We start from the raw sequence: 22,752 nt of genomic DNA on the forward strand, positions 1-22,752 counted from the left end.
GGGGGCCACACATTTATTTATGTAACTTTCTAATTTGTCGCCGGCTGGGCGGACTTCGAGGTGGGATTAGCATATTAAGCAGGGTTACTAAATTCCACTCATTCAGGTCTTGGTGGGTAAAAGTGAGAACTAATTAGTGACACTTTGCGATAAGAGATATTCTATTGATTGGCAAGACTAATCCGACGGATATTAACATGCTTACATTAAGACTCTCTTCTGGAACAAGTTTTGCTTTGTAATATCTCATTGGCAGTAGAATTTCACGAGATCCAAGCAATCTCTGATCTCTGTCCCCAAGTGTCACCCAGTTACTAGACTCTCTTCCCTCATTACATTGTTGTTTCCAACCGAGAACACAACACAGACAGCAAACACCCGAAAAAACTCGGAACCTAACCACCGGCAGAGCCCGGCAAGTCGTACGTTAAGTTGACTCCCAACGAACGGTGATGGGACCCCGCGATGCACCACGTCCGCGCCCGGTCGCCTTGGCAATGACCTCTGGCATCTCGTACATACAATGCCAGAATCTCAAGTACAATGTCATTATCATGGGCTGGCTGGGTGTGATCTTCTCGAGCGTTGTCCTCTTCAGCTCTGCACTAACCATGCACCTGCAGCCGGACATCGAGCTGCTGTTCGCACAATGGCCTTTCAATCAGGTCCCGGTGTCGGAGCAGCAACTAACGATCAAGTGTAAGTTGGACAGTAGAACTAGGACTAGATTTACATCCTTGTCGCACATAGTGTTGGATATCTTTGGCTCCTTGGCGTACTGGCTGTCGTTGATCAATATGGGCGTCAGTCTGCTGATGCTCATTGGTGTCGCCCGGGTAAGGGAAGGGGATTCTTTAAGGATCTTCTAAAACCAACTAATATCCTCTATAATCATTTTTCCAAGGACTCAAGTTGCCTAATGTATCCCTGGTTGATCTGTCATGGCGTTAGTTTTGGCTTTGCTCTATATTTGTGTATTTTCTATGCGACCGCAGGCTTGTTTATTGACCTTTCTACCTTTTTAATGTGTCTATTGGTGTTTACACTCGTTTTGGGTGAGCCACAAGAATATATATTAATTTCAACTATTTTTATAGCCTCCTTCAAACAGTAATTTACTACAAGATTTACCACGAGGTTTTCACCCTATTCCGTGTAATGGAGCAGCAGCTGAAGGACAGGGCTTTGTGCGAGGGTAGGAGTGTCTTCTACCAGGATGCCGAAAGTGCGTGGCCCTCGTCCGGGGTTCCCTATCAGCAGCTCTATCTGCCGCGTCTGCCACTAAAACAGTAACTAAATCCCCGACAGAGAAGACGTACCATACGAGCTACAACAAAGAATGGCTTCTTAAATTTTTCAAGACGTTTGTTTGGTTAATAAACGTTCTTCGACGTGTTCATTTCAACATTTTTCATATAATTTATTTACACACGAAATATGTAGTTCATAAATAGTTTTTAAAATTACATAACAGCGCATATGACTAAGTAAATTAGACCGTAATTATCAGTTAAATTTAATTTAAGGCTTTTAGTTTAGGGTTTTTCAGTTTTTCCTTTTGCAATAATATCGCACACGTGCACGTCTTGCAGACGCACACAGCCAGTCCTAAACGCTAAATTGTACTGCGCTAATTTGTTCAATTACATTATTATTTATATATATATATATATAGAGATGTCTCTGGTCGGGTGAAACCATAAATTAAGTCGGCGCTGAGTTCCGAATCAGAAGCAGAATGAAGTGAGTTATGTACAAAACAATCTGTGGCCCACTTAGCAGGCAGGTGCGAATGCTGATGGATGAGAATAAATAAGCCATTCCGTTCCGTTACGTTCCTGTCCGGTTCCTTGCCTAAATGTTCATCGTCAGTCCAACGACGTAGGACACCCAGTCGACGGTCTTGCTCACGCTGTGGTAGATGCCGGGCTGGCCTCGAGAGGCGCATGAGTAGCCGGCAGAAACCACACCTGGAGGAGAGCGAAATAGGAGATATTATAAGATATAAAGGATAAAAGGCTCCCTCATTAGTAACTCTCACCTATCAAGTACCAGCGCCCATTCTTGTCGTGCATCAGCGGTCCTCCCGAATCTCCCTGACACGAGTCCTTGCCACCATTGCGATAACCTGCGCACAGCATCTCCTGGTAGATGACCACATTGATGCCGTTCTGCCGGTGCCAGCGCTCGCATATCCTGTTCTCAATCACCGGCACATCCACGGCCTGCAGTGTCTTGGGACGCAGCCGAGAGCCCGGATTCAAAGCTCCCCAGCCGGCGGCCCAGCCGAACTTGCCTAGAAAGTCCTCGTTCTTCTCCGGCAGGCAGATGGGAGCTATACATATATATGAAGGATTATTATTAAGGCATTATTATGTTTCCCAAAGGAAAACCCACCTATGTGTGGCATAAAGTGCACGGTACGTTCCAGCGTCAGCACTGAGATGTCAAAGCGATCCGCCTGCGGCGTAAACTTGAAGTAGGGATGCACATCGATTCGCCGGACGCCAAAGGTGTAGGCGGGCAGCGGTTCCACGGCCGAGTTGATCACATAGTCGCCCAGGGTGACGTGCACCTGGCGGGGAGTGGCCCGGGCCACACAGTGACCGGCGGTGACCACATGGCGCCGCGAGATCAACGAACCACCGCACCTGGAAAGGCAAAAGAGTGAGTCCAGAGAGCCACAGCTAACTCCACAAGGTGGCACTCACCTGGAAGAGCCAATGCGGATGTAGGCCTGCCAGGGGAAAGAGCCAAAGCCGGCATCATCGCCGCCCACAATGCGCCGCTGGGCAGTCTGTTTGGCCAGCGAGATGCCGCAGCCTGTAAGAACAGCAAGATAAGGGCTTTAGTTTAGGATAAATTCCATTGGGCACTGGCCACTTGGCTTCTGGGGGGGGAGGAAGGAATTTCTGGGTTTTGGATTGGATTAGTGAAGCATTAACAACGGGGTGACCACACAAAGCAAGCGATTAGGCAAACAAGCAGCCGCCGCCGGGTTGAACTCAGCTTTCTAGTCTCTGGTCTGGCTGTCGGTCTCGGTTTTCGTCTCGGGTCTAGTCTGGGTGGGATTGGGATGGGATTTTGGGGTCGGAGTCAGAGTCGGAGTTGGTGTTGGGGTCTCTGGCGGGTCCAGTCCATCGTGTTGGACATGGACCGTAATGCCGTTAAGCTATGTGTAATATATGGCTTAATTATCATTAGCGTGCTGTGGTAATTAACATGCTCATGCCGGGCAATTAAACCTATATATATATATATATGTACAAATATATATGTTTCTCCTTTTATTTCTTGCAGCCTTTCTTTCCAGTCTCGCCTCCTTCGCGGGTGGTTTAGTAGCGTGCGTTATAGGCATCCATACACATCTCTCCGTCCCAGTCTATATATCCAAATAGCTGTCTTAATTAGGCACTGAAAACTACCCAAGAGTGTAACAATAACAAATGCGAATTACGAGTGCATAACTACATAACATAACAACAACTATAAAACAATAAAAGAAGTCGAAAACAAAACGAACTACAAACTATACGTAAATTGGTTAGAGGGGTGGCATGCAAATTATTTCTCAACTATTTCGTTGAACTGTTTGTTGTTTTTATTTTTACTTAAAAATATTTCCATATATATATTTTTTTTTTTAGTTTAGTGTGCACGTGCTTGGAGTTGTTTGTTTTTTTGGTTTTTGGAATTTGTTTTGGTATTTGGCTTGCATTCGAGCTGAGGCTGCCACACTCACTGGGTTCGTTGTTGACCGGTCCAAAGTTCTTTTGCGGCAGATCGGTCAGATCTACGGCATTGCCGACGAAGTCCGAGCTGCCCAGATTGGCCGACTTGGCCGTCCGGTGGCAACAGCCCCGCAGGAGTCCGTCGCAGGTGCCCTGAATGAGGCCGCCGGAGAGCCAGCAGCCCAGAAAGAACTCGCAGGTGCCGCCGCGATGCTGGCACTCCGTGTCCGTTGTGATGTCGACTGTCGGAATGGTGGGGGAGTTGAAACGAGTTGCAATCTGGGGGTTCTGTGTGTGTGTGTTTTTGGGTTGTGGCGTTGTGGCGTTGTGGCTATCGAGGATTATCTGCGTTCTGGTTTCTGGGGGTTACGTGGCCTAGTGCAAGCAGTGTCCCAGCGGCTGGCTGAAGCCCCTTCCTAAGCCCTATCAAATGCGGGGACCAGGGATCGGGTGCGGATAGATCGTAGGATCGGAGGCACTTACCTTTCTCCTTGAACGTGCTCGCCGACTGTGGACTGCTGGTGGCCTCCGAGGCGCTGTCCAAATCCTGCAGGCTGTAGTCATTGCGCACATCCTGCACGGCGGAAAGTTCATTGATGCCAAAGTTCTGGTCCCTGTTTGTGGAAATTTCAATATAAATTAATAAATATATTTTCATAATTTAAAATTAAAATGAAAACACACACCTGAAAGCTATATTGTCACTGAAGTAGACTCCATTGCCGGAGGGTCCGCTGGCGCCTGCTGGTCCACTGGGTCCGGTGGTGCCCACATTGTCGTTGGCGGGAAAGACCACCCGTGGACTGCGCGAGGACTTGTACGGATAATAGCGACTCTTCCGCGATCCCTGGTACTCGCCGGGGGCCACGTACTCCTGGAAGTTCTTCTGTGGTCCAAACTGGCGTATTGGAGAAGGCGGTCCCGTCCGAAATTCCGTGTCGCCAAAGTAGAAACCGCGCTGCGGCCTCTGCTGGGGCAGGGCTGTGATCGGTCCATTGATATCACCAAACTTGGTCACGTCATCACGATAGATCTTGAGGCCATGGGGCTTGGAGTTGCTCACTAAACCGGGGAACTCGAAGCTGGAGGAGGAGGCAGTGTCCGTGTCAAAGTACAGCTGGCGAGTGTGTCGCGTCTCATGCTGCTCGTACTGTGTGGGAGGTGGACCAGCATCTTCGCTGTAAGGCTGTGGCTCATAGCCGCCGCTACTTCCGGCCTCTCCGAAGATGGGATTATCCTCGCGATAGGCCTGCGGGTGGAAGGGACTGGCCGGCTTCAGGCTGTAGCTGGGAAACTGAAAGCCCACCCGGCGACTGGTGTTCTCCTGGGGCTCTGCGTACTCCAGCTTATCCGTGGAGCTAGCCGAGGCCAGAAGATCACTACGTTCCGTGCGTTCGTTACGCTCCGGATCGAGTTCCAGTTCAAGGGGCTGCTGCTCTGGACTGCCCTGGGTCGCCAGTTCGGCGGCAAACTCATGGGCCACCGCTGCCACGCCATCAGCGGGTGGTCCCAGAGCCGACAAAGTGGCATTTCTACTTGGACGTAGTTGCAGGAGTGCATCCGAGCTTCCTGAGGCATCTCCTCCCGTCTGCAGCGGAATGTACATGTAGTTGCGCCTCCTCCCCTGACGCGTCACATTCTCCGGGAGCGTGGGCACCAGCTGCTTGGGCACAGTGATCAGCTCACTCTGCGGCAGTTCCACGGAGGGTGCTGGTATGATCTCCACGGCGGCTGAGGAGTCAGAGCGACGCTGGGCTCCTCCGTTCATTTGCCGGGCGGTGCGGTAGGAACCAAAGGATTGGAACACTGTGCCATCGCTGCGCTGGCGCACGTCCTTGAAGCTGATATCGTCCTGCTGGCTGAAGCTCTGGTAGGGAGCATACAGATTCCGGGCAGTGGCGGGCGTCGTGTAGGGCGAGGTGGAGGTGGCCGCCGCCGTTTGCCAGGGCAGCAGCTGGTGACCCGTCAGCAGAGCAGCCGTCGTTAATGTGGTGGGTGTGGCGCTGGAGGAGGCACTGGCTGCGGAACAGTAGGCGAGCAGATTAATGGCCCACGTGAGTTGTTGGCTCCATCTCCAGGTGTTGCGTGTGCTGGCCACTAACATCTTACATCGAGCAGGATGAGCGGCGCGTGAGTGAGTGGCGTTTGGTCGGTGGTAATGACACTGGCTCTGGCTGTGGCTCCAATTAAGGTGCAGCCGCTCCACTTCCTGCTTGGCGCCGCCTGAACTTGAACGCTGGCCGCCCAAGCCGCTGAGCCGCTGAGCTGCTTCGCTTTTCCTACGCTCCGCTGAGCTTGGGTACTGAAAAGTGGATACCGAATGCTGTCAGCTGCGTGCCGCGTTCATTGATCTCTCGCCACTGCTGGTTTTTGGCCTGGTCTCGGTCTTGGTCTTGGCCTGGGTCTGGGTACGGGTACTGGTCTTTGGATCGGCAGTGTTTGGGGATTTTCCGGCGCAATTGAGCTTGATTTGCAGTGCCTGCCGCCGATGGCTCGTGTGGCGGGTTTCGTTCGGATCGGATTGGATCGGTTCGGATTGGATTGGTCCGGGTGCGGCGCCGGGATGGGATTGGATTGGAGCTTGGGTGACGGACGGGTGTGTTTGCTGCTGCTGGTTCAGCGGTTATTGGACTGTGTGCGCTGCTCCAATGGCAATTATGGCAATTGCTGTTGACGCTTTAACAGCCACGAACCACGTTCCACGTTTCAAGCGGTTTCATGTGCTCGCATGTTGCACTGCATCGCGACTCTGGCCACGAATTACTTCCTTAATTGCCTGCAACAGATATAAACAGATACATTATTTTCCTGTGTGTGTGGAAAATCTTGTTTTCGGCTATTTCGAGTGTCGGGTTGTGTGGGAGTGAAGCTCATAAATGCATTGCCCAAATGGACAGCAGTAATCTCCGCTTTGCGCATTAAATTCCCATTAATACCGCCGCAAATTAATTTAAAATCATCAATTTAAGCGAAAAACTCGTCGCAAACTTGCAACTGCAACACGCGTTTCCTCGGTCACAAGCTTTTTTCTTTTTGTTGTATTTTTTGGGAAACCTGTCGCCGCGATAAAAGCATCTGGGAAAACTGGAAAAACCGTCATCATGCCGCTGTTTTTATTTAATTTCCCTTTTTACGTTTTTCTGCGGATTTTGTTATTTTTGTTTGCCTTGTTTTTACATTTTTCGTTTAACGATAGAAGGAAATGAATGAGTGTGTTGAAAATGCAAAAGCAAATACGAGGTGTTGTTCAGTACCCTAACTTGACCCTTGAGGTATATGGGCTTCTTGAGAAGGTTTTTTGTTATTAAGAGGGAATATTTGGTTTAAAAGCTGTCCCTATTATAATTATTAAATAAAAGCTAGGAACCACCTGAAATCTCAATAAATATATGTTCATTGTTACTTTTCTTGGTGCTGACAAACCTGTGCTGGTTTATGAAATACTTTTATTTTATTTTAGGTAATTTATTAAGCAATTAACTTATGTATCTTGAGATGGAAAGTGGTGATTACGATTACCTTCCAGCCAAAGACAACTCTATTTTCCTTAATAAAAATCAAACAGAACCATAAAAGTACACTGAAAGTGAACGGCTATGAAGCAATAGTGTTTATTATATGAGGTAACACACATATAATCCTTTCAAAATGTGGAAATTTATTTAAATTTAAAGCTTCAAGTGGCCAGTCGTTCCCCTTGCTCAATCCACTATAAAGTTATTGCCTTAAAAAAGCTTTTAATTAGCACATCAACGCTTAATTGATTAATTAGGAAAGTAAGCGTTGCAAAATGTTAAATATTAACACGAATGGCTAAAAAAAAGTCCATGCAAATTGCCAACAACTTTGATGAGACTATATAAACAATTTTCAAGGAATTCCAGAAGGCTAAAAAATACAAAATGCCAAATTAAACCTAATTTTTCCCCCGAAAAAGTGCTATCTGCAGTCGACCTGGCTCAGAACTCCCATTGCCAAAGTATCTGCTGAATGCCTGGTCAGCCGAGCAGCAAAAACAATTGCCTGGAAAGTAAGAGTTTGCTTTTTTTTAGCTTTTTTCTTCGGGTTTTTGTTCGCTCTGCTCGGCAGCATTGCAGCCGGCACCGTCGTCTTTTCACTTTCATTTCGAGTTCATGCACCAGCGGAGCAGCTGCTTGGCGATTTTTTTGCAGCTTGTGCGCCGCTCCGTCGATCGCTTCCTTTAACTCTTGGTTCAAACTTGACATTTTGAACTTGATTTTGTTTGGCAATGCAATCCGGGAAACTAGGAAGCTGGAGAGAAGCTCTCCAGTGGAGGCTGTGGAAACTGCCCCCGAGAAACGTGACTCGGCGCTTCGACAGCTTTGCATAATAGTTAACACATTTTGCAAACACTTTATGTATAGATGGTTTTCGATTATGAAATATTGTGATTTTTTTTTTTTTTTGGCGACCCAACTGGTTTTGCCAGCTGGCGAAAAATAATTTTTGTTGTTTTTTTCCTTTCCACGCACCGTGATGCAACTGGCACTGGCCAAGACTCAATTTACATTTTCGCCAGTTGCAGTCAGGCAGGCGGAGTTCGGCCGGGCTAATCCGGGATCGGACTCGGATCGGGTTACGTAAGCTTGCACTCTGCTGACAGCTGCCCCATCATCATCATCATCATCATCATTGTCATCATTGTCATCATTATCAGCAGCAGCATCATCATGCTTTATCATCATCACCATCAGCCATCATTGGGCAGCTGCAACAATGCGTCTGCGTGCCGCTTCCATTTCGAAACGGCCTTGAGTGAAGGACGCCGGAAACTGGCTTTCGGCCATTTCTCTTTCTTTCGCTCTCCACACCATGCATAATTTACAATCGTTTTGTTGCTCCGTCTGCTTTCAGTTTATTTGTTTTAATTAACAATACTCTGCTTGGGATTTGTATTTATCTTCTCTCTTGTTTTTTATATATTTTTCACTTCTCTTCTCTTGGCTTTATTTTTGGGCGGAATGGAGGAACAAAACCCTTTCATCCGTTCCCGCCCGCAACTTGATTGCTTTTGTTTTAGTTTTGCGCTGGCAGTGAAAGTTTTTTTCTGAGGCAAACAATGCGTCGTTCATTCCGTTTCGTTTCGTTTCCATTTCGCTGCAAACAAGCGATTTTGTTGCTTTTCAGCTCGTAATTGAGATAAATGCATTTTAAATGCGCCGAAGCAGCTGCGCAGCATCATCGCTGGTAACTGGTTGCATTTGCAGTTGGCAATTGCCATGGCTATATGGCCATTGCGTATGCAGATGCGATGCTGCTTTTTGGGGACTCGATTATGCGTCACAAATGTGGAAAACTTTTCCCCCATCTCTGGCCACGCATAATTCAGGCAAATGAATTCTCTCTGGCATTGTCTTGGCACTGCCAAATGCGCCAAATGACAATGGCAATAGCCACAGATGCAGCAGCCCCAGCCAGAGCAGCATCATCAGCTGGAGCTGAAGCTGAAGACACCGCCAACAATGGCTCAACAGCACACACACAAAAGCTTAGCCACAAGTTGTCATTTTCGTTGCGGCTTGATGAGTTGCGCATTAAATAAATGCGACACAAGCTGCTGCTGCTGCTGCTCCTCCTCCGGCTCAAGGAAATTTTTATGCATTTTGTTGAATTTGGGGGGGAAAATGCTTAAATTATGGAGGAGGCAACCGGTCGCTTGGTTAATAAATTAAGTAAACCAAAAGAGAAGCCGGAGACAGCAGAAAATCTCTTTCATCAGGCGGATGGGAAATGTAAAAACCCTGCTAACAATGCTCGTGAAACAATTGTTAACAAATGTGTCTTCCTTTGATGTTTCACAAAATAAAAAGAAATTAAAACGCATATCAATGGATCTGTAAACCGAAAATAACAAAAGGCCAAGTTCAAAGGCTTTTTTTACGCTCTTTGAAAATATTTGTTTATCTTCTTAGGGCATCTTTATGTTACAAAAAAAGAAATCGTATTTATAATTGCTTAATAAATTGTAAATATGAATCAAAAATGGATTTTTTCGTTATTAAATATCATCAAAATTCCTTTTATTTTCGCCTCAAAATGATCGTAAACATCTCTTGTTAATTTTCCAACTTTTCCCTGGTTAACCGTGGCATTTTCCCATTTATTTAGGCAGGCAATCAAAAGACAATCACCACAAGCAGCCACAAAATTGATGGCCCCTCCTCGCCTTGTCCGACTCCGAATGCGACTCCCACTCCCAGTTTCGATGGTGGTTTGGTGGCTGTCTTCTTGCCAGAGTTGGAATTAAAATAGATTTGCTCAATTATTTTGAATTGCTACCATTTGCAATTACGGATTGTTTGCACAAGCCGAAAGGTTAAAGCCATTTGACTTTCCCACCACCACCAGCAGTACTGCCACCCATCCCCCAAGTGGGTCAAACAGCTGCGCTCGTCTTGCGGCCTGTCCATAGCCAAATTAAGTGGAAATTGGTGTCATGCCATTGGCACATTTTGCCCGGCCCGAAAACAAAAACGCCAAACATATTAGAGCCGCCGGGCAGCGGTGTTGGGTAAGGTAAGTGCCGTTGTAAACCGCAGCCAAGAGCGTTTCAACACGCCCGGCCACATAATCAATCGCTGGCCGAGAGATGGCACCTGTGACGTCTCTGCTCCACACACACACACACCCAAACTGTGTGTTAATTAGTATTCAATACGCGAGGCTGCTGCGCAATTGTTACGAATGTGTTAAGTCGACGAGTGCTAAGAAGTAGCCGTGTAGACCAACTTGGCAACAACAGTAGCCATAAAATTGATATATATAGAGAGGATTGCATGCAAATCGTATATGGCGGTGATGATTATGCAATTAGCGCCACTCACGCTCTGGCAGGAGCATATTAATCAATAGATAGTGTTAGCTTTTTCTGACTCTAGATTAGATAAGCGCAATAAACTCACGGCGATCCCCTCGCTAATGACTCGTGGCGTGCTGTAAGAGTTTACGTAGATAAACAAAAGACTCAGGCAACAAACTCGGCGGTTGCACAGCAGAAAATTTCAGACAGATCACGCTCAGTCCGGTGTATGCTAGGGCAATTACCTTCCAAAAGACCACATGGCGTATGAGTAATATTAAAAAGTAGCTAGTGTGAGCTTAAAGACTGAAATATATCAGAGAAGCTCAATAAACTTTTCGGGAACCTCATGCTAATGACTCGTCGTGATGGGCTGCCAAAGAGAAATTGGGGAAATACCCTCCCCAGAAAAGGTCGATAAACAAAAGACTCAGGCAACGAACTCGACTAAGACAAAAGACTCTGGCGCCGAACTTGGACCGCTAAAGAGGTGAAGCTCAGCCAAATGTTATACCAATAATTAGCTGACCCATAGCCGGTAGCCGCAGTTAACTCCCCCGCTCCGCCCACAGCGCCCAATTAACAACAACAAGCTGATAAACAAACAACCCGAATGCATAATCAATTGGACTCGAAACGAAACGAAAAGAGGGGAAAACGATGAAAACAAAAAAGCAACGAAAAAATTGAGAAATCATTTGCATAAAGCCAGCAACAATTTTCGAGTGCTTCGATTGGCTTACATAAGACGGAGGCACAATGCACAAAGAAGGCAAGAGAAAGAAAATATTTACATAAACCATTAACAAAAAGAAAATAAAAGCAAGGCAAATGGAGCCAAGAAATCCATTGCCATGGTCACAATTTGGCGGAACTTGTTTTTCAGCCACCACTGGCTCGTATATTTCGAATTTTATTACACGATGAAAAAGGGTCTCAGCCCCAATAAACCCAAAATCCCCCCGGTGCTGAACCAGACTTGAGGCGCTACCAAAAATTAAGTAATTTGCGTCGAGCTGCTGTTGTTGCTGCTGGAAAGAAAGTTCTCAGTCACAACAAAAATGCGTGCCGTACATAAATATATACTATATATATTTGGCATCTATATATAACATGCTCCAGAGAGCAGCCGCCGAGCAATACGAGTTTCTCCGCTTATGCAATAAGCCAGCCCTAAATTGAAAAAGCAAAATAAAATAAAACCACTTCAGGAAAACGAAAGAAAAAAAAAAGTAAAGAGATGTTACCAAAAAAGAAAAAAAAAAAAAAAATAAAGAGACGGCATCGGCGTCGGCGTTCGGCGTTGCTGATAATGAAGTTCATGTCATACACCATATATAGGAGTATATCATGTATATATATATGTATATTGTGAAGTCAACACACAAGACTTCGACGGAGCCATAAAAACGTTGCCAAATAATTTGTGGCCCAAGCTGCAGTTAACCAAATTGAGGCTAAGACGCCGAGGCGATGCGGCTCCCCTCTCCTTTGGCTTTTGACTCATTTCCCATTTCGTTTGCCCTTCTTTTACGCACTTTGGTGTGTGCGAGTGTCTCAGTATTTATGTTTTCCGGTTCGTTGTTTCTTTCCTTTTTGCATTTCGTTTCCTTTTATTTGCTTTATTGGCGACTTGACATGGTTTCTTCTTTTGTTTTTAGCTCTTTTTTTAAGCCAACCTATTTATTATTCCAAGTCTGTGTTGGTTATGTAATAATTATCAAGTCGTTAATGTGGAAATACATTGAATAATCGCAGCCCCAAGTTTAGCATGGTTTCATTTGGGCTGACAAATTATTGGGTCACAATTGAATGACTTTTGAAGTTCAACGAAAGTGTTAAATAATGCAAGAAATATTGCCATTTCTGAACCTTTGAGCAAGCTCTAATTTCGAGTTGTTACTAATGTTCTAACTCTTTGTTACAACTCAAAATATGTGAAGAAAAACCCTATTTAAAGAAATGTATAAAGTTAAGTATTCTTGACTTTTTACCCACGTTTCCTTGACATTATCACTGTTTTCTTATTTTAATTTTACACATTTTGCATTTTTAAACTCAATTACGCTTTTTTAAAATTTACTTTGATAGATTTAAACCAAAAATTATTCACTTAAAGTTTTCTTTTTCTTAAGAAATTACAAATGCTGATACTTGCAGCCAAAAATCTACCGAAAAACTAAAAGAACTTGCAATTTCCTTTTAGGTAAAGCCACCTGTATGCTCCACTTAAGATACGCACAGTTTTGGCTGCCATTAATATAACCACCTCCGCCGTTATTCTTGTCAGCTTAAATCCAAATACAGGATTGACTTCTCTTGCAGGTGCAATGATAATTTGTAGAAACCACTCCAAGTCTTGACTGCTAACGGGATCAGGCCCGACATATCGCCTGCGTTGGATTATGTGTCCAGGCATTTTGCAAGCATTTAACGGCGAATACTTTCCACATTTTGCAAGAGACCACGCCATGAGGTTTGCGTTTTATGCATTTGCAGAGCAAATACCCATACGTATATAATATCATGCATATAACATACATATGGCGAGATTTATTAGATAATGGCGCTTTACTTTTGCACCATAACTAACTATGGAGTTTCTTTTTTTGCGGTTCGTGAACGGTGCGATGTGCGAATGTTGCAATGTTCAAATGATTTAATCGCCGCTGCTGCTGCTGCTGCGGCTGCTAGCAACGCATCGATAAATGTCGATAGCGCTTAATTAGAAAAACTTAATGTCTCACCTCTCTGGAGCTGTGTCTGGGTGTGTTGTGGAAATCCGCTGAGAATTAATCCAATTTGCTTTGTTTATTTGTTTGTTTGGAGTGTGTTTTTTTTCGTTGATCACAAATACTGGAGGGGGAGAAAGAAACGGTATTAGGATCCCGATTACAAATTGCTTGCAATTTATGTGGCTGTTTTCATTGCACTTTTCTTTATTGTTTCGCCGTGTTTTGTTTCGTTTTTCTTATTGCGAGAGAGTAATAACAAAAACATGAAATGCCTTGCTTTTTTTTTAGCTGCTGGCTGGATCGGATTGGATCGGTTTGGATCGGATCGGAGCGGCGTACAAGCAGAAATATTGTTCAAAGTCCCAGAGACTCGACTCCAATTGCAAAATCAAATCACTTTCACTGTCAGGAGCAGATCGGTGGGCGGCTCCAGCGGCGGGAAAGGGGGTTTGGTTTTCTTAAGCCAGCAGTTGCACTCTGCAGCTTGCCGCTTGCTGTAATTGGCGCTACGTTTAGCCCCAAGGTCCTGGCCGCTTTACCGTTATCTTAATCCTTGTGCGCACACTCACACTGTTCGCGATCACGAGCCGCCTAACTGCACAGTAACGAGCGCGAACCGAAGTCGTAGCCGAGAAGCCGGAGCCGAAGTTGAGCTTAGCGAGCAAACACAACCTCTTCGGGCGAACTGTGGAAGAAGTCTGAACGCTGTGCTCTGCGCAGCCGCCAAAGCTGGTGCGAGCTTTTTCCTCCGCTGCGGCTGCCTACGAAGCAGCGCTCCAAAGAGGAACTGGCAAAATCAGCTGTCTGCCCCGTCGATTAGGCAACAACAATAACTGCACAGACAAGCGTAAATAATACGAGACGGGGGGGAGGTAGGCCGTCGTGAGGGGGGGGCTGCAGTACTGTAACAGTAACAGCCACCGCATTGTACAAATAATACAAATTATTGCCTAATGCCTTGGCAGACGAACGTACACCGAAAAAATGCTATATTAATAATATTTAGTCATATGTTTAATCCTAATGGAAACTAATTGTATAATTACAGCCTGAAATACCATAAAAGCTAATCGCTAATCGTTTTAAAGGGGATTAAGGAAAACTCATTTCGGTTTCCATATGCTAATCACAAATTAGACTACATCAGGTAACGAAGAGTGAACATTCAAATGGAAATTATTAACATTTATTATTTCCACTTCCTAGAGTATTTATACAATAATTGAATACATTTTTCTTTCAGCGTAAGCCACCCATCAGCCTCCACGCCCTTTGTTGGCCGCAATTATGATATAAACTCGTAAGGCATCATTGGCCGCCATGGTCAATAGTAAGCACCATCGTTTTATATCGCTTTGCCGGCCGAAAACAAAACATGACAGCCGCCAATTAAACATTTTCAGTTCATATTTTCCCCAATGCCGCCGCCGCCAAGAAAAACAGAACCCACAATTCACGAGAGCGCCTCGCGCAACATTTAATGCCTTTTGACAGACTGTGACAGCCTGTGACTCCGCAGTGACTCGGCTGTGACAGCTAATTGCAGTTGATTTGATTGAAATGTACATACAGACTCGTCCATCAGCGTGTGCGCCTTGTCCAGCTGACACCGCTTGGTGGCCAACCTGGTGGCTGCCAGGTAAGCCAAATTAAGTCCCAACCGTAACACAAGGGTGTGCCCTCAAGTCCATGGTCAGAAATAGAAGCAAATGGGATTTCAGAGAACCATGAAAATGTTACATTACATTAGTAATTAAAGTACCTGGATTTGTAGAAGAAAAAGCGTAAAGGAATTTGGTTCAATTTGTTTATAAAAACCTCTAATACTTTTGTTATGCAGAGAGAAAATAGTGTTTTAGTTTATTTAAATAAAGATAAGGAATATACATTTAATTCATAGAATATAAATATTTATTTAAATATTCATACATAACAGATCGTTTCTCTGCAAATTTAAAATTTTATAAAATTTATAAAAACTGATTGTTTCTAATTTTATTTAAAATACGTTTCTAAAATCTTTTTATTATAAACACAATTTTTTAACCTAATGAAAACTTTGGATTAATCACTTTAAACTTATGAATATTAATCATGAAAAATGTATTATTTAATACAAATTTCCTTGGCATTACAAACTTCATATTTTAACAAAGATTTCTGTGCCACAAAAAAAGTTCAAAACACTTGAACTTCTCCGATTTCAAACAGCTCTATCTGATAACTTATTTAGTGTTTTTAGGTAATCCCACTTCCAGTGTTGACAGACCTTCTGCCGCTGCCCACAATTACCACCGGCAGGCGAGTTCAATAGCTAAAGTCTGACAACTTACTTACGGCCTGAATAGCTCGTCTGTTATCTGTTTTTGGCCACTCGAGCGTTCAAGCCCGGTACAGCGAATACCTAATACTTAACAATTCAACGTCAAGGCTGGCTGGGAAGCCTTGATCTTAAAACAGGGTGGTACGGATACGAGTTCGGGTTTTACCAGCAGTCACATCTGCTACGGACGATGGTATGGTGTCGACTTTTGTGTCGCCCATGTCGTCGACAATGGAGAGTGGCCTTTGGGCAAACCACGAGATCACAGCATCCGCTGTCGCTGCCGCTTTCAGATAGATGATTCATCCGGCATCGGCTTTTTTGGCGGATTTCTTCTACTTACGCGAACTTTTGATTGCTGCCCCTTGCTGTTGCTATTTAGCGAAGCTAAAAGTCCGTTTTGCTCTCTATTCGCACACGAATCGAAAGTGAAAGGAGCAGCAACAGCAGCGGCAGCAGCAGCGGCAACGGCAGCATTTCTTCATCTGTATCTGCAGTTGATGCCATGTAGCAACTACACAGGAAAGAAAACAAAGCTTTAATGGTTTGATTTTAATTTATTTATAATATTATATTTTAAGAACTTATAAATTACATTAAAATCTGATTAGAAGTAATTAAGAAGCTGATTTAGTATCGGAAAGGATCGATGATCTTAACAAAAGAGATGATCGATCCTTTAAGACCTTATACAAAACTCTTAATATTGGTTGGTAATTTAATTTGAGGAAGCTAGTAAATATATAAATATTTATATTTCTTAAACAATAAAGTAATTTATTTAAAATTCAAACTATACTTTCTGTGTATTGCGGCTGCGGGGCATGGGCATCGGCAATGGCATTGGGATTGGGATTGGGTTGAAGCTGGAGCTGGGAGTTGGGGCTTGGGGCTTGGGACTGGGATTGAGATTGGTGCGGGTGCTGCTCCAGCTCGAGCGAATCAACTCCAACGCCAGCTGCTGGCGGATGCTTGCGACAGTTGGAAAGTGTTTGCCGCTTTGCTTTTTTTTATTTTTGTGTTGTTGCTTTGCCACTTTGTGCTTTTTTCGTTTTCTGTGGCCAGGGCAAATATTTGCATACACTGCTGCTGGCAAACTGGCAACCGCAAAGTCGAGTAGCAATTGCTCTTAATTTCGCATGGCACAATTTCCAAAGGGGCAGCTGGCCTGTCCGCAATTATGAATATTCATTAATCGATGACAGGCAGTTCGGCTTGGAGTTTGAAGTTTGGCATTTGGAATGCGCCGAAGCGATTTCTCTCCATGTCTCTAACACAGTGCCGGGCAGAAATCGGCAGCGGCAACTGAAGCATCGCAAAAAGGCAGGCAACTGCAATGAGGAAGTTGAAGCGTTTCGGTTTTCCACACACCTCCAGCTCAGCAGCTCCAGCTCAAGCGGCAGCGCTGCAAAAGGCAGGCGGCGAAAATCGATAATTGAAAAAAAATATTTGCTGCGCGCGGCATTAGCATATATTTGCCCCCCCAGCAGCAAGACAGGGTGTTGCGGGGCGTTTCCGCGGGTATGTGCGGTGTGTGTGCCGAGAGCACACCCTGTGTGCCACATACAGGAAAATATTCGCAAACGAGTATCGGCAGCAGGCAGGCGCGGAGGCCTCGCCTGATGGCCATGCCATCATCACTTTCACCCAGAGGTGATATAATGGACGCAGCCGCAGCCCAGCGAGCCCCCGACTGCGTCACCAGAGCCCACAGATGCCTCCTCTTCCTGAGCCATCAATGGGATATGTTCCTATATATAAAAAGGGGAATGCCTGATCCTTCTTTAATATTTTGTACAGATAACAAAATATACTAAAAAGTTGTCTAATAATTATCCTTCTTTACTTAGTTTTTATTAGAAATAAATATAATAAATATCTCTATCCTGCCTCTGCCTGCACAGTCCTAGTATTCACAAAACCTAGACAAATCATCAGTTTAAAGATATTCTTTTAGTCATAAACCCTTTTTTTTTAACCAACATGTAACTTCCACCGTTATTTTCTTACTATTTCACCATCACCGGTCCCGTTTTGCGGTTTTTCCCCAACTCGTGATCCATTTTAGCACCCCCAATTCCCATAGCCAGGTCCAAGAACCGCCGGGATCCGACTGATCTAAACTGTTTCTTTTGTTTATGCGAACTTAGCACCAGCACACGATCGTTGCTAACGATTATCAATAACACCTCCTAATTCGATTAGCAAAGCTTGACAAATTGCCAATATTTAGTTAGCCAATTAGCAGATTTCAGTTCATTTGCGATAAATAATCAAATGCCAGAACAGAACGGCCGAAGCTGAGCCGCAGTAAATGCAGCTAATATGGCAGGGGGATAAATGCGACGCGTGGCTAGGATATTAAAAACTTTCCATTCCTGTGAGCTGTCAGTCATGCTACATATATAACATGGTTGTATAGGTTGTAGGGTCTGTGCCACGAGCCAAACTTGATCGCAAAATTCGCGGCAATTAGTGAGCAGCTGTGTAAAAAACCACCAAGAGCACTAATAATTAACAGCAAACAATTAAACGAAACGGGAATACTCTGAAATTTGCCAAAACTTGGTTAGAATTAGTTAACAGATAAAGAAAAATATACAAATATGTTTTTTGATAAAGAAAACAAGAAAGGAAGCTAACTTCGGCACGCCGAAGTTTTTATACCCTTGCAGATTGGTTTCGATGTTTATATTATAGATTTAAATGCTGAAAACACTCACAAAACAGAGTTTCATTACATTTTACCTATACTTATTATGTTTACAGTTTGACAGTTACAGTTTTACATTCCCAGCTTTACATATTTTATACATTTGCCGATCGCTTCTATGGCAGCTATATGATTTAGTTGTCCGATTTTTATAAAATTTATACCAAAATTCTAGAATAATAAAAAAAGCTTATAACTTAAAGTAGATGAAAATACGTTGAAAAACAACGAAGTTATAATTTTTTTTCGATTAATTTCCCGATCGTTCCTATGGCAGCTATAAGATATAGTCGTCCGATTTTCATAAAATTTTTACCAAAATTCTTAAATAATATAAAGTGGCCATATCTAAAGAATGGTGCAAAAATGTTGAAAAACAGCAAAGTTATAATTTTTTTTCTAAAAATATATCGAACATTTGTATGGCAGCTATATGATATAGTCGTCCGATCCGGCCCGTTCCGACATATATAGCAGTGAGAGCATATAGAAGACTATATGCAAAGTTTCATTCAGATAGCTTTAAAACTGAGGGACTAGTTTGCGTAGAAACAGACAGACGGACAGATGGACAGACGGACAGACGGACAGACGGACAGACGGACATGGCTAGATCGACTCGGCTGTTGATGCTGATCAAGAATATATATACTTTATAGGGTCGGAAAGGTCTCCTTCACTGCGTTGCAAACTTCTGACTGAAATTATAATACCCTGCAAGGGTATAAAAATACAAAATAAGGTTAAACAAATTAAGTTTGACTCAAAAAGAAAAAAAAAAACATCTAAATAAATCTTCCTTTACGCTTTTCCCTTTCACAAATATTTCTAAACAATTTCCATTAAAAATAAAAACTTATTAAGACAATAAACCCATTTAAATGTATAGACAAAACTTATCTAAAGCCTCCAAAGAAAGAATTGAAATTATAGGTTTGTGTTTAAATACAATGACCTATTGTTACACTTTTTTACTTCCCCCAAGTTGCATAATATACCCTTCCCGAAGAGCAGACAAATTTAAAGCCCCACAAATCCCATAAATCAATTTCAGTTGCGGCTGTCGAAAAGGTGAAGAGGAAGCCGACGAAGCTCCAGGTAAAGAGAGGAGATGCCTCCTCCTCGATTGGAAGATTACCGAATGCCATCGGGAAAATATATGACGTTATGAATGCCCGTTTAGATCTTTTTGTGTGTCTTACTGTTTTTCTTTTTTCCTTTTGCTAATTACACAATTGTCTCCTCTCTTCTTCATTTTCCTCGGCCTGCCCAGCGACACATTTTCAAGTCATGTGCGGGAAGACAGTCTTGCATAGGCTTATACAACAAGCTGGAATCTTCAGCTTTGTGGCGGGAGCATGCGTAACCCAGCGGAGGGTGTTGCTTTTTTCCTGACGTTTTCCCTTTGAAATATGACAAGAAATATGACGGAGAGACGACGCTGCGCTCGCTGAGCAGGCTAAAAAGCACCATAAAAGTTAAGTGCAAGAAATTATGTTGAGTAAATGTAATTGCCTGGAAGAGAAGGCCCCCGATTTGAGAAACATATATGTATGTATTCATATATGCACAATGATATATGCAAAGCCATGTGGAAATGCGTTTAATTTGCACATTAGTGCGTGGGAGAGATTTGACGGGCAAATTACGCATGCATTTCGTAAGCAAGCTATACACAGAGAAAAATATACCAAAAAATTAGATAAAAAATGTTGAAATTTAAATGAGTTTATGGAAATTTTATTTTTTATTATTTAAGATTTTTTATAACAATAAGTCGCTGAAAAAAAGAGTAATTGACATTCATTATTTAATTTACAAAAATATAATTAGTTACAAATTCATAACATTATATAAATTTATATAAAATATATACTTTTATTAATAAAATTCAGTTTAAAAACATTTTAAATTTCACATACCACTATTTTATTCCAGTTTAAACCCTTATGTACCTATGAGCGACCTAGAAAATTGCCCCGTGCCGCTGACAGTGCAAGACATTTCATAAGGCTCAACAGCCGAAATTGGCAATAAAATTGGCCCGCTTAGTGTCGCAATCGTGGAGCAAACAACCGTTTCTGGCATTCGGCCAGGAAATTGACTTTTGGCCTATTAAAACACAATTTGAAAACGGGCAACAGTGCTGCTGCTGAATTGACTTTCATTGCTGACAACGTCTTGCTGATGGCCGATTTCATTCGAAGAGATTTTCATAAACAGACAGATTTCCTTATTGCAGCAGCCGCTCACTTCAACGGCTGATCGATTGGCAGATCGATCGATTGATCGGTTAGCCAGTTGGTTTTCTGTTAGGCAGAGCTAATGCCTCCACTTAACGGCAAGTAGATTGGAAAATTAATCCCACCGGAGGCCAAACGGAACCCATCTGTCTCCGGAAAACTCAAAGTGCAATCAGCCCGCTCAAGTGGCACAAGCCAAAAATACATGCGGAGATGGGGTTTCGTGTTGGCTTTGGCCAAAAAAAAAAAAACATAAAATACAAATACAAAATATTCATTAAAAAGTAAAAGAAGCCAGCGATCGCCGCAACGAAAATGAAAGTAAAATTTTTTTTTTCAAGAGGCGCCCGCTGCCTGATCGCCACCAGTGGGCTTCAACGGCGTTGCTCGCTTCTTGGTGAAGTTTTTGGCCATTTTTTGGCGATGATGTCAACATAATTTCTCCACCTACACAGCGGGCCATCCGGAGGCAGGGAGTCACCTCTCCCCAGCTCTTTCTCTGCTTCTCTCTCGCCGTCTGACCCCCTGCGTGATTGCGATTGTGGAGTTTAATTTAAGGCGAGCACGCGCTTATGTAAGATGCGACCCCGTATCTGTTCGGGGTTCGTGCCTTGAGTCTTTTGTTTTTCGCGTCATTCGCCACGCCAGGAAGCCACTGCGAACTGAGCGCCAGCTACCCCTCATTTCCATGATAAATACTCGTGCATTCTGAACAATATTCGGCGTGCGATGCGGATAATGATCCGGAGTCCACAAAAAGAGATGCAGCAAATGATAATTATCATGGTATTATCATGGCAGTCGCTCCGAAGAAAGGTTAAGCCGCCAGCAGGGCGTCCGCCGTCCATCGGTGCGTATGCATAATGCTCACCACCACCGACAGCCATTCGCATTTGTTGCTGTAACATTTTATTGCTTTTTATTCGACATCATCACAGCGCGCGTCATAATATACATAATTTCTTAATTGCTCGGGGTCAGCTCGCGGATGGATGTCTGGCTGGCTGGATGGATGGACTGATGCTCGCAATGGTTGGTTATGGCTGATTGCTTCTGCTGTTTTTTATGCTTTTCGGTTTTCCCTCTTCTCTTACTTATCTTGAGTGTTTTTTGGGGCGCCACGCTGCGGCAGCTGGCATAAGAGTCAGCATGAGGTTTCGTCAAATAATCATAATCAAACAAAAACACCTTTTGAGGTGGTAAGAAAGCAGTGACGATAGCATATTGGGTCGCTAAAAATGTTAATATAGAATTTAGTGACGAAATTTAATTACTTTTAATTTTTCCTAAAAAAAATTATGTGTTTTATTAGTATGTATGTATATATCATATTCCCCTAAATACATGTTTTTATTATATGCATTAACCTTTTTCCCTTTAAATAATAAATTTATTTTTTTAGCTAATTTAATTTTATACTTAACTCACCTCCTGGTTAAATATATTTTCCTGTTTATGAATAAAAAATGCTAGTTTATACAGTAATCTTCTTCCTATCACTCATGATAAGCCTCGTCACTATGTTGTTATCAAGGGAATTCCCTTAAGTTTTTGTAAAATGCTTTGCCAAAATGCTCATATACAAATTCAACATTAAGAAAAATTATTTAATATCCAAGAGACTTTCACCTAATTGTTGAAAGTCAGTTTAATTAATAGGTTAGCAAAGCCAAGTTTAATTTAAAATCCAAATAATCCGAGATTTATCTGCATATATTTCTGGTTCTCTGATTCCTCCTTGCAATATTTCTTTCTGGAACTAATTGATTCACAGAAGGGCTTCTTTATAATTACTTACCTCTTATGATAATATCAACTCTCTAAGCTCTCTGATTGAGCCCTTAACCCAATTAGTATTCCAAAACCCCAATAATTATACCACTTCCTTGACCCCCGCTGATTTCACCAGTTCCTCTGCAACAGATCCTCCTCGTAAGCTCACCATAAACGCTCTATTGTGTTGCCCCTTTGTATCTCTGAACTTGAGATTATTCCTGCCCTGCTATTCCCAGACCCCGCGATATGCTAAACCTCTATTCACCTCTCTGATTCCGCCTTATTGTGCTGGACTTAAGCTGAATTTCGTTTGTATTTACTCGTTCGTTTGCTGTTCGCTAAACGTTAAAATATTTTTGCCTTAAACGTGCCTGATGAATATGTAAACAGGGCGAAAACCAAAAAAAAAAA

At 43.3% G+C, this 22,752-nt stretch overlaps 2 protein-coding genes across 5 annotated transcripts; one reads left to right on the top strand and one right to left on the bottom strand.

Annotated features, from left to right (window-relative positions):
* Positions 1-329: 329 nt before the first annotated feature.
* On the top strand, positions 330-1,405 carry LOC108078428 (uncharacterized). Its single transcript, XM_017172295.3, has 4 exons — positions 330-699; positions 751-836; positions 905-1,055; positions 1,112-1,405. Exons 1-4 carry the CDS (start codon positions 453-455, stop codon positions 1,291-1,293), a joined length of 666 nt encoding a protein of 221 aa, XP_017027784.1. The 5' UTR covers positions 330-452; the 3' UTR covers positions 1,294-1,405.
* Positions 1,396-13,962, bottom strand: LOC108078427 (uncharacterized). 4 transcript variants are annotated; one of them, XM_070284195.1, is made up of 9 exons: positions 13,856-13,962; positions 13,299-13,407; positions 4,418-6,507; positions 4,215-4,345; positions 3,743-3,973; positions 2,712-2,823; positions 2,398-2,651; positions 2,042-2,335; positions 1,396-1,970 (listed from the first exon to the last, which is right to left on the bottom strand). In XM_070284195.1, exons 3-9 carry the CDS (start codon positions 5,833-5,835, stop codon positions 1,855-1,857), a joined length of 2,556 nt encoding a protein of 851 aa, XP_070140296.1. In that variant the 5' UTR covers positions 5,836-6,507; positions 13,299-13,407; positions 13,856-13,962; the 3' UTR covers positions 1,396-1,854. The 4 variants fall into 4 exon arrangements, with proteins under 4 accessions (XP_070140296.1, XP_070140297.1, XP_017027781.1 ...); XM_070284196.1 differs by having other exon boundaries at positions 13,826-13,962; XM_017172292.2 differs by lacking the exon at positions 3,743-3,973.
* Between the last annotated feature and the right edge of the window lie 8,790 nt (positions 13,963-22,752).

Source organism: Drosophila kikkawai, chromosome 2R, assembly GCF_030179895.1.
Source record: "Drosophila kikkawai strain 14028-0561.14 chromosome 2R, DkikHiC1v2, whole genome shotgun sequence".
Classification (NCBI taxonomy): domain Eukaryota; kingdom Metazoa; phylum Arthropoda; class Insecta; order Diptera; family Drosophilidae; genus Drosophila; species Drosophila kikkawai.

Excerpts from the sequence above, each read along its gene's own strand:
- LOC108078428 (XM_017172295.3), top strand. The coding sequence starts at position 453 with ATGGGACCCCGCGATGCACCACGTCCGCGCCCGGTCGCCTTGGCAATG. Across the intron at positions 700-750 it reads GCAGCAACTAACGATCAAGT|TGTTGGATATCTTTGGCTCC; the intron begins GTAAGTTGGACA and ends TGTCGCACATAG. Across the intron at positions 837-904 it reads TGCTCATTGGTGTCGCCCGG|GACTCAAGTTGCCTAATGTA; the intron begins GTAAGGGAAGGG and ends CATTTTTCCAAG.
- LOC108078427 (XM_070284195.1), bottom strand. The coding sequence starts at position 5,835 with ATGTTAGTGGCCAGCACACGCAACACCTGGAGATGGAGCCAACAACTC. Across the intron at positions 4,346-4,417 it reads AGTGACAATATAGCTTTCAG|GGACCAGAACTTTGGCATCA; the intron begins GTGTGTGTTTTC and ends TTCCACAAACAG. Across the intron at positions 3,974-4,214 it reads GAGCACGTTCAAGGAGAAAG|TCGACATCACAACGGACACG; the intron begins GTAAGTGCCTCC and ends CCATTCCGACAG.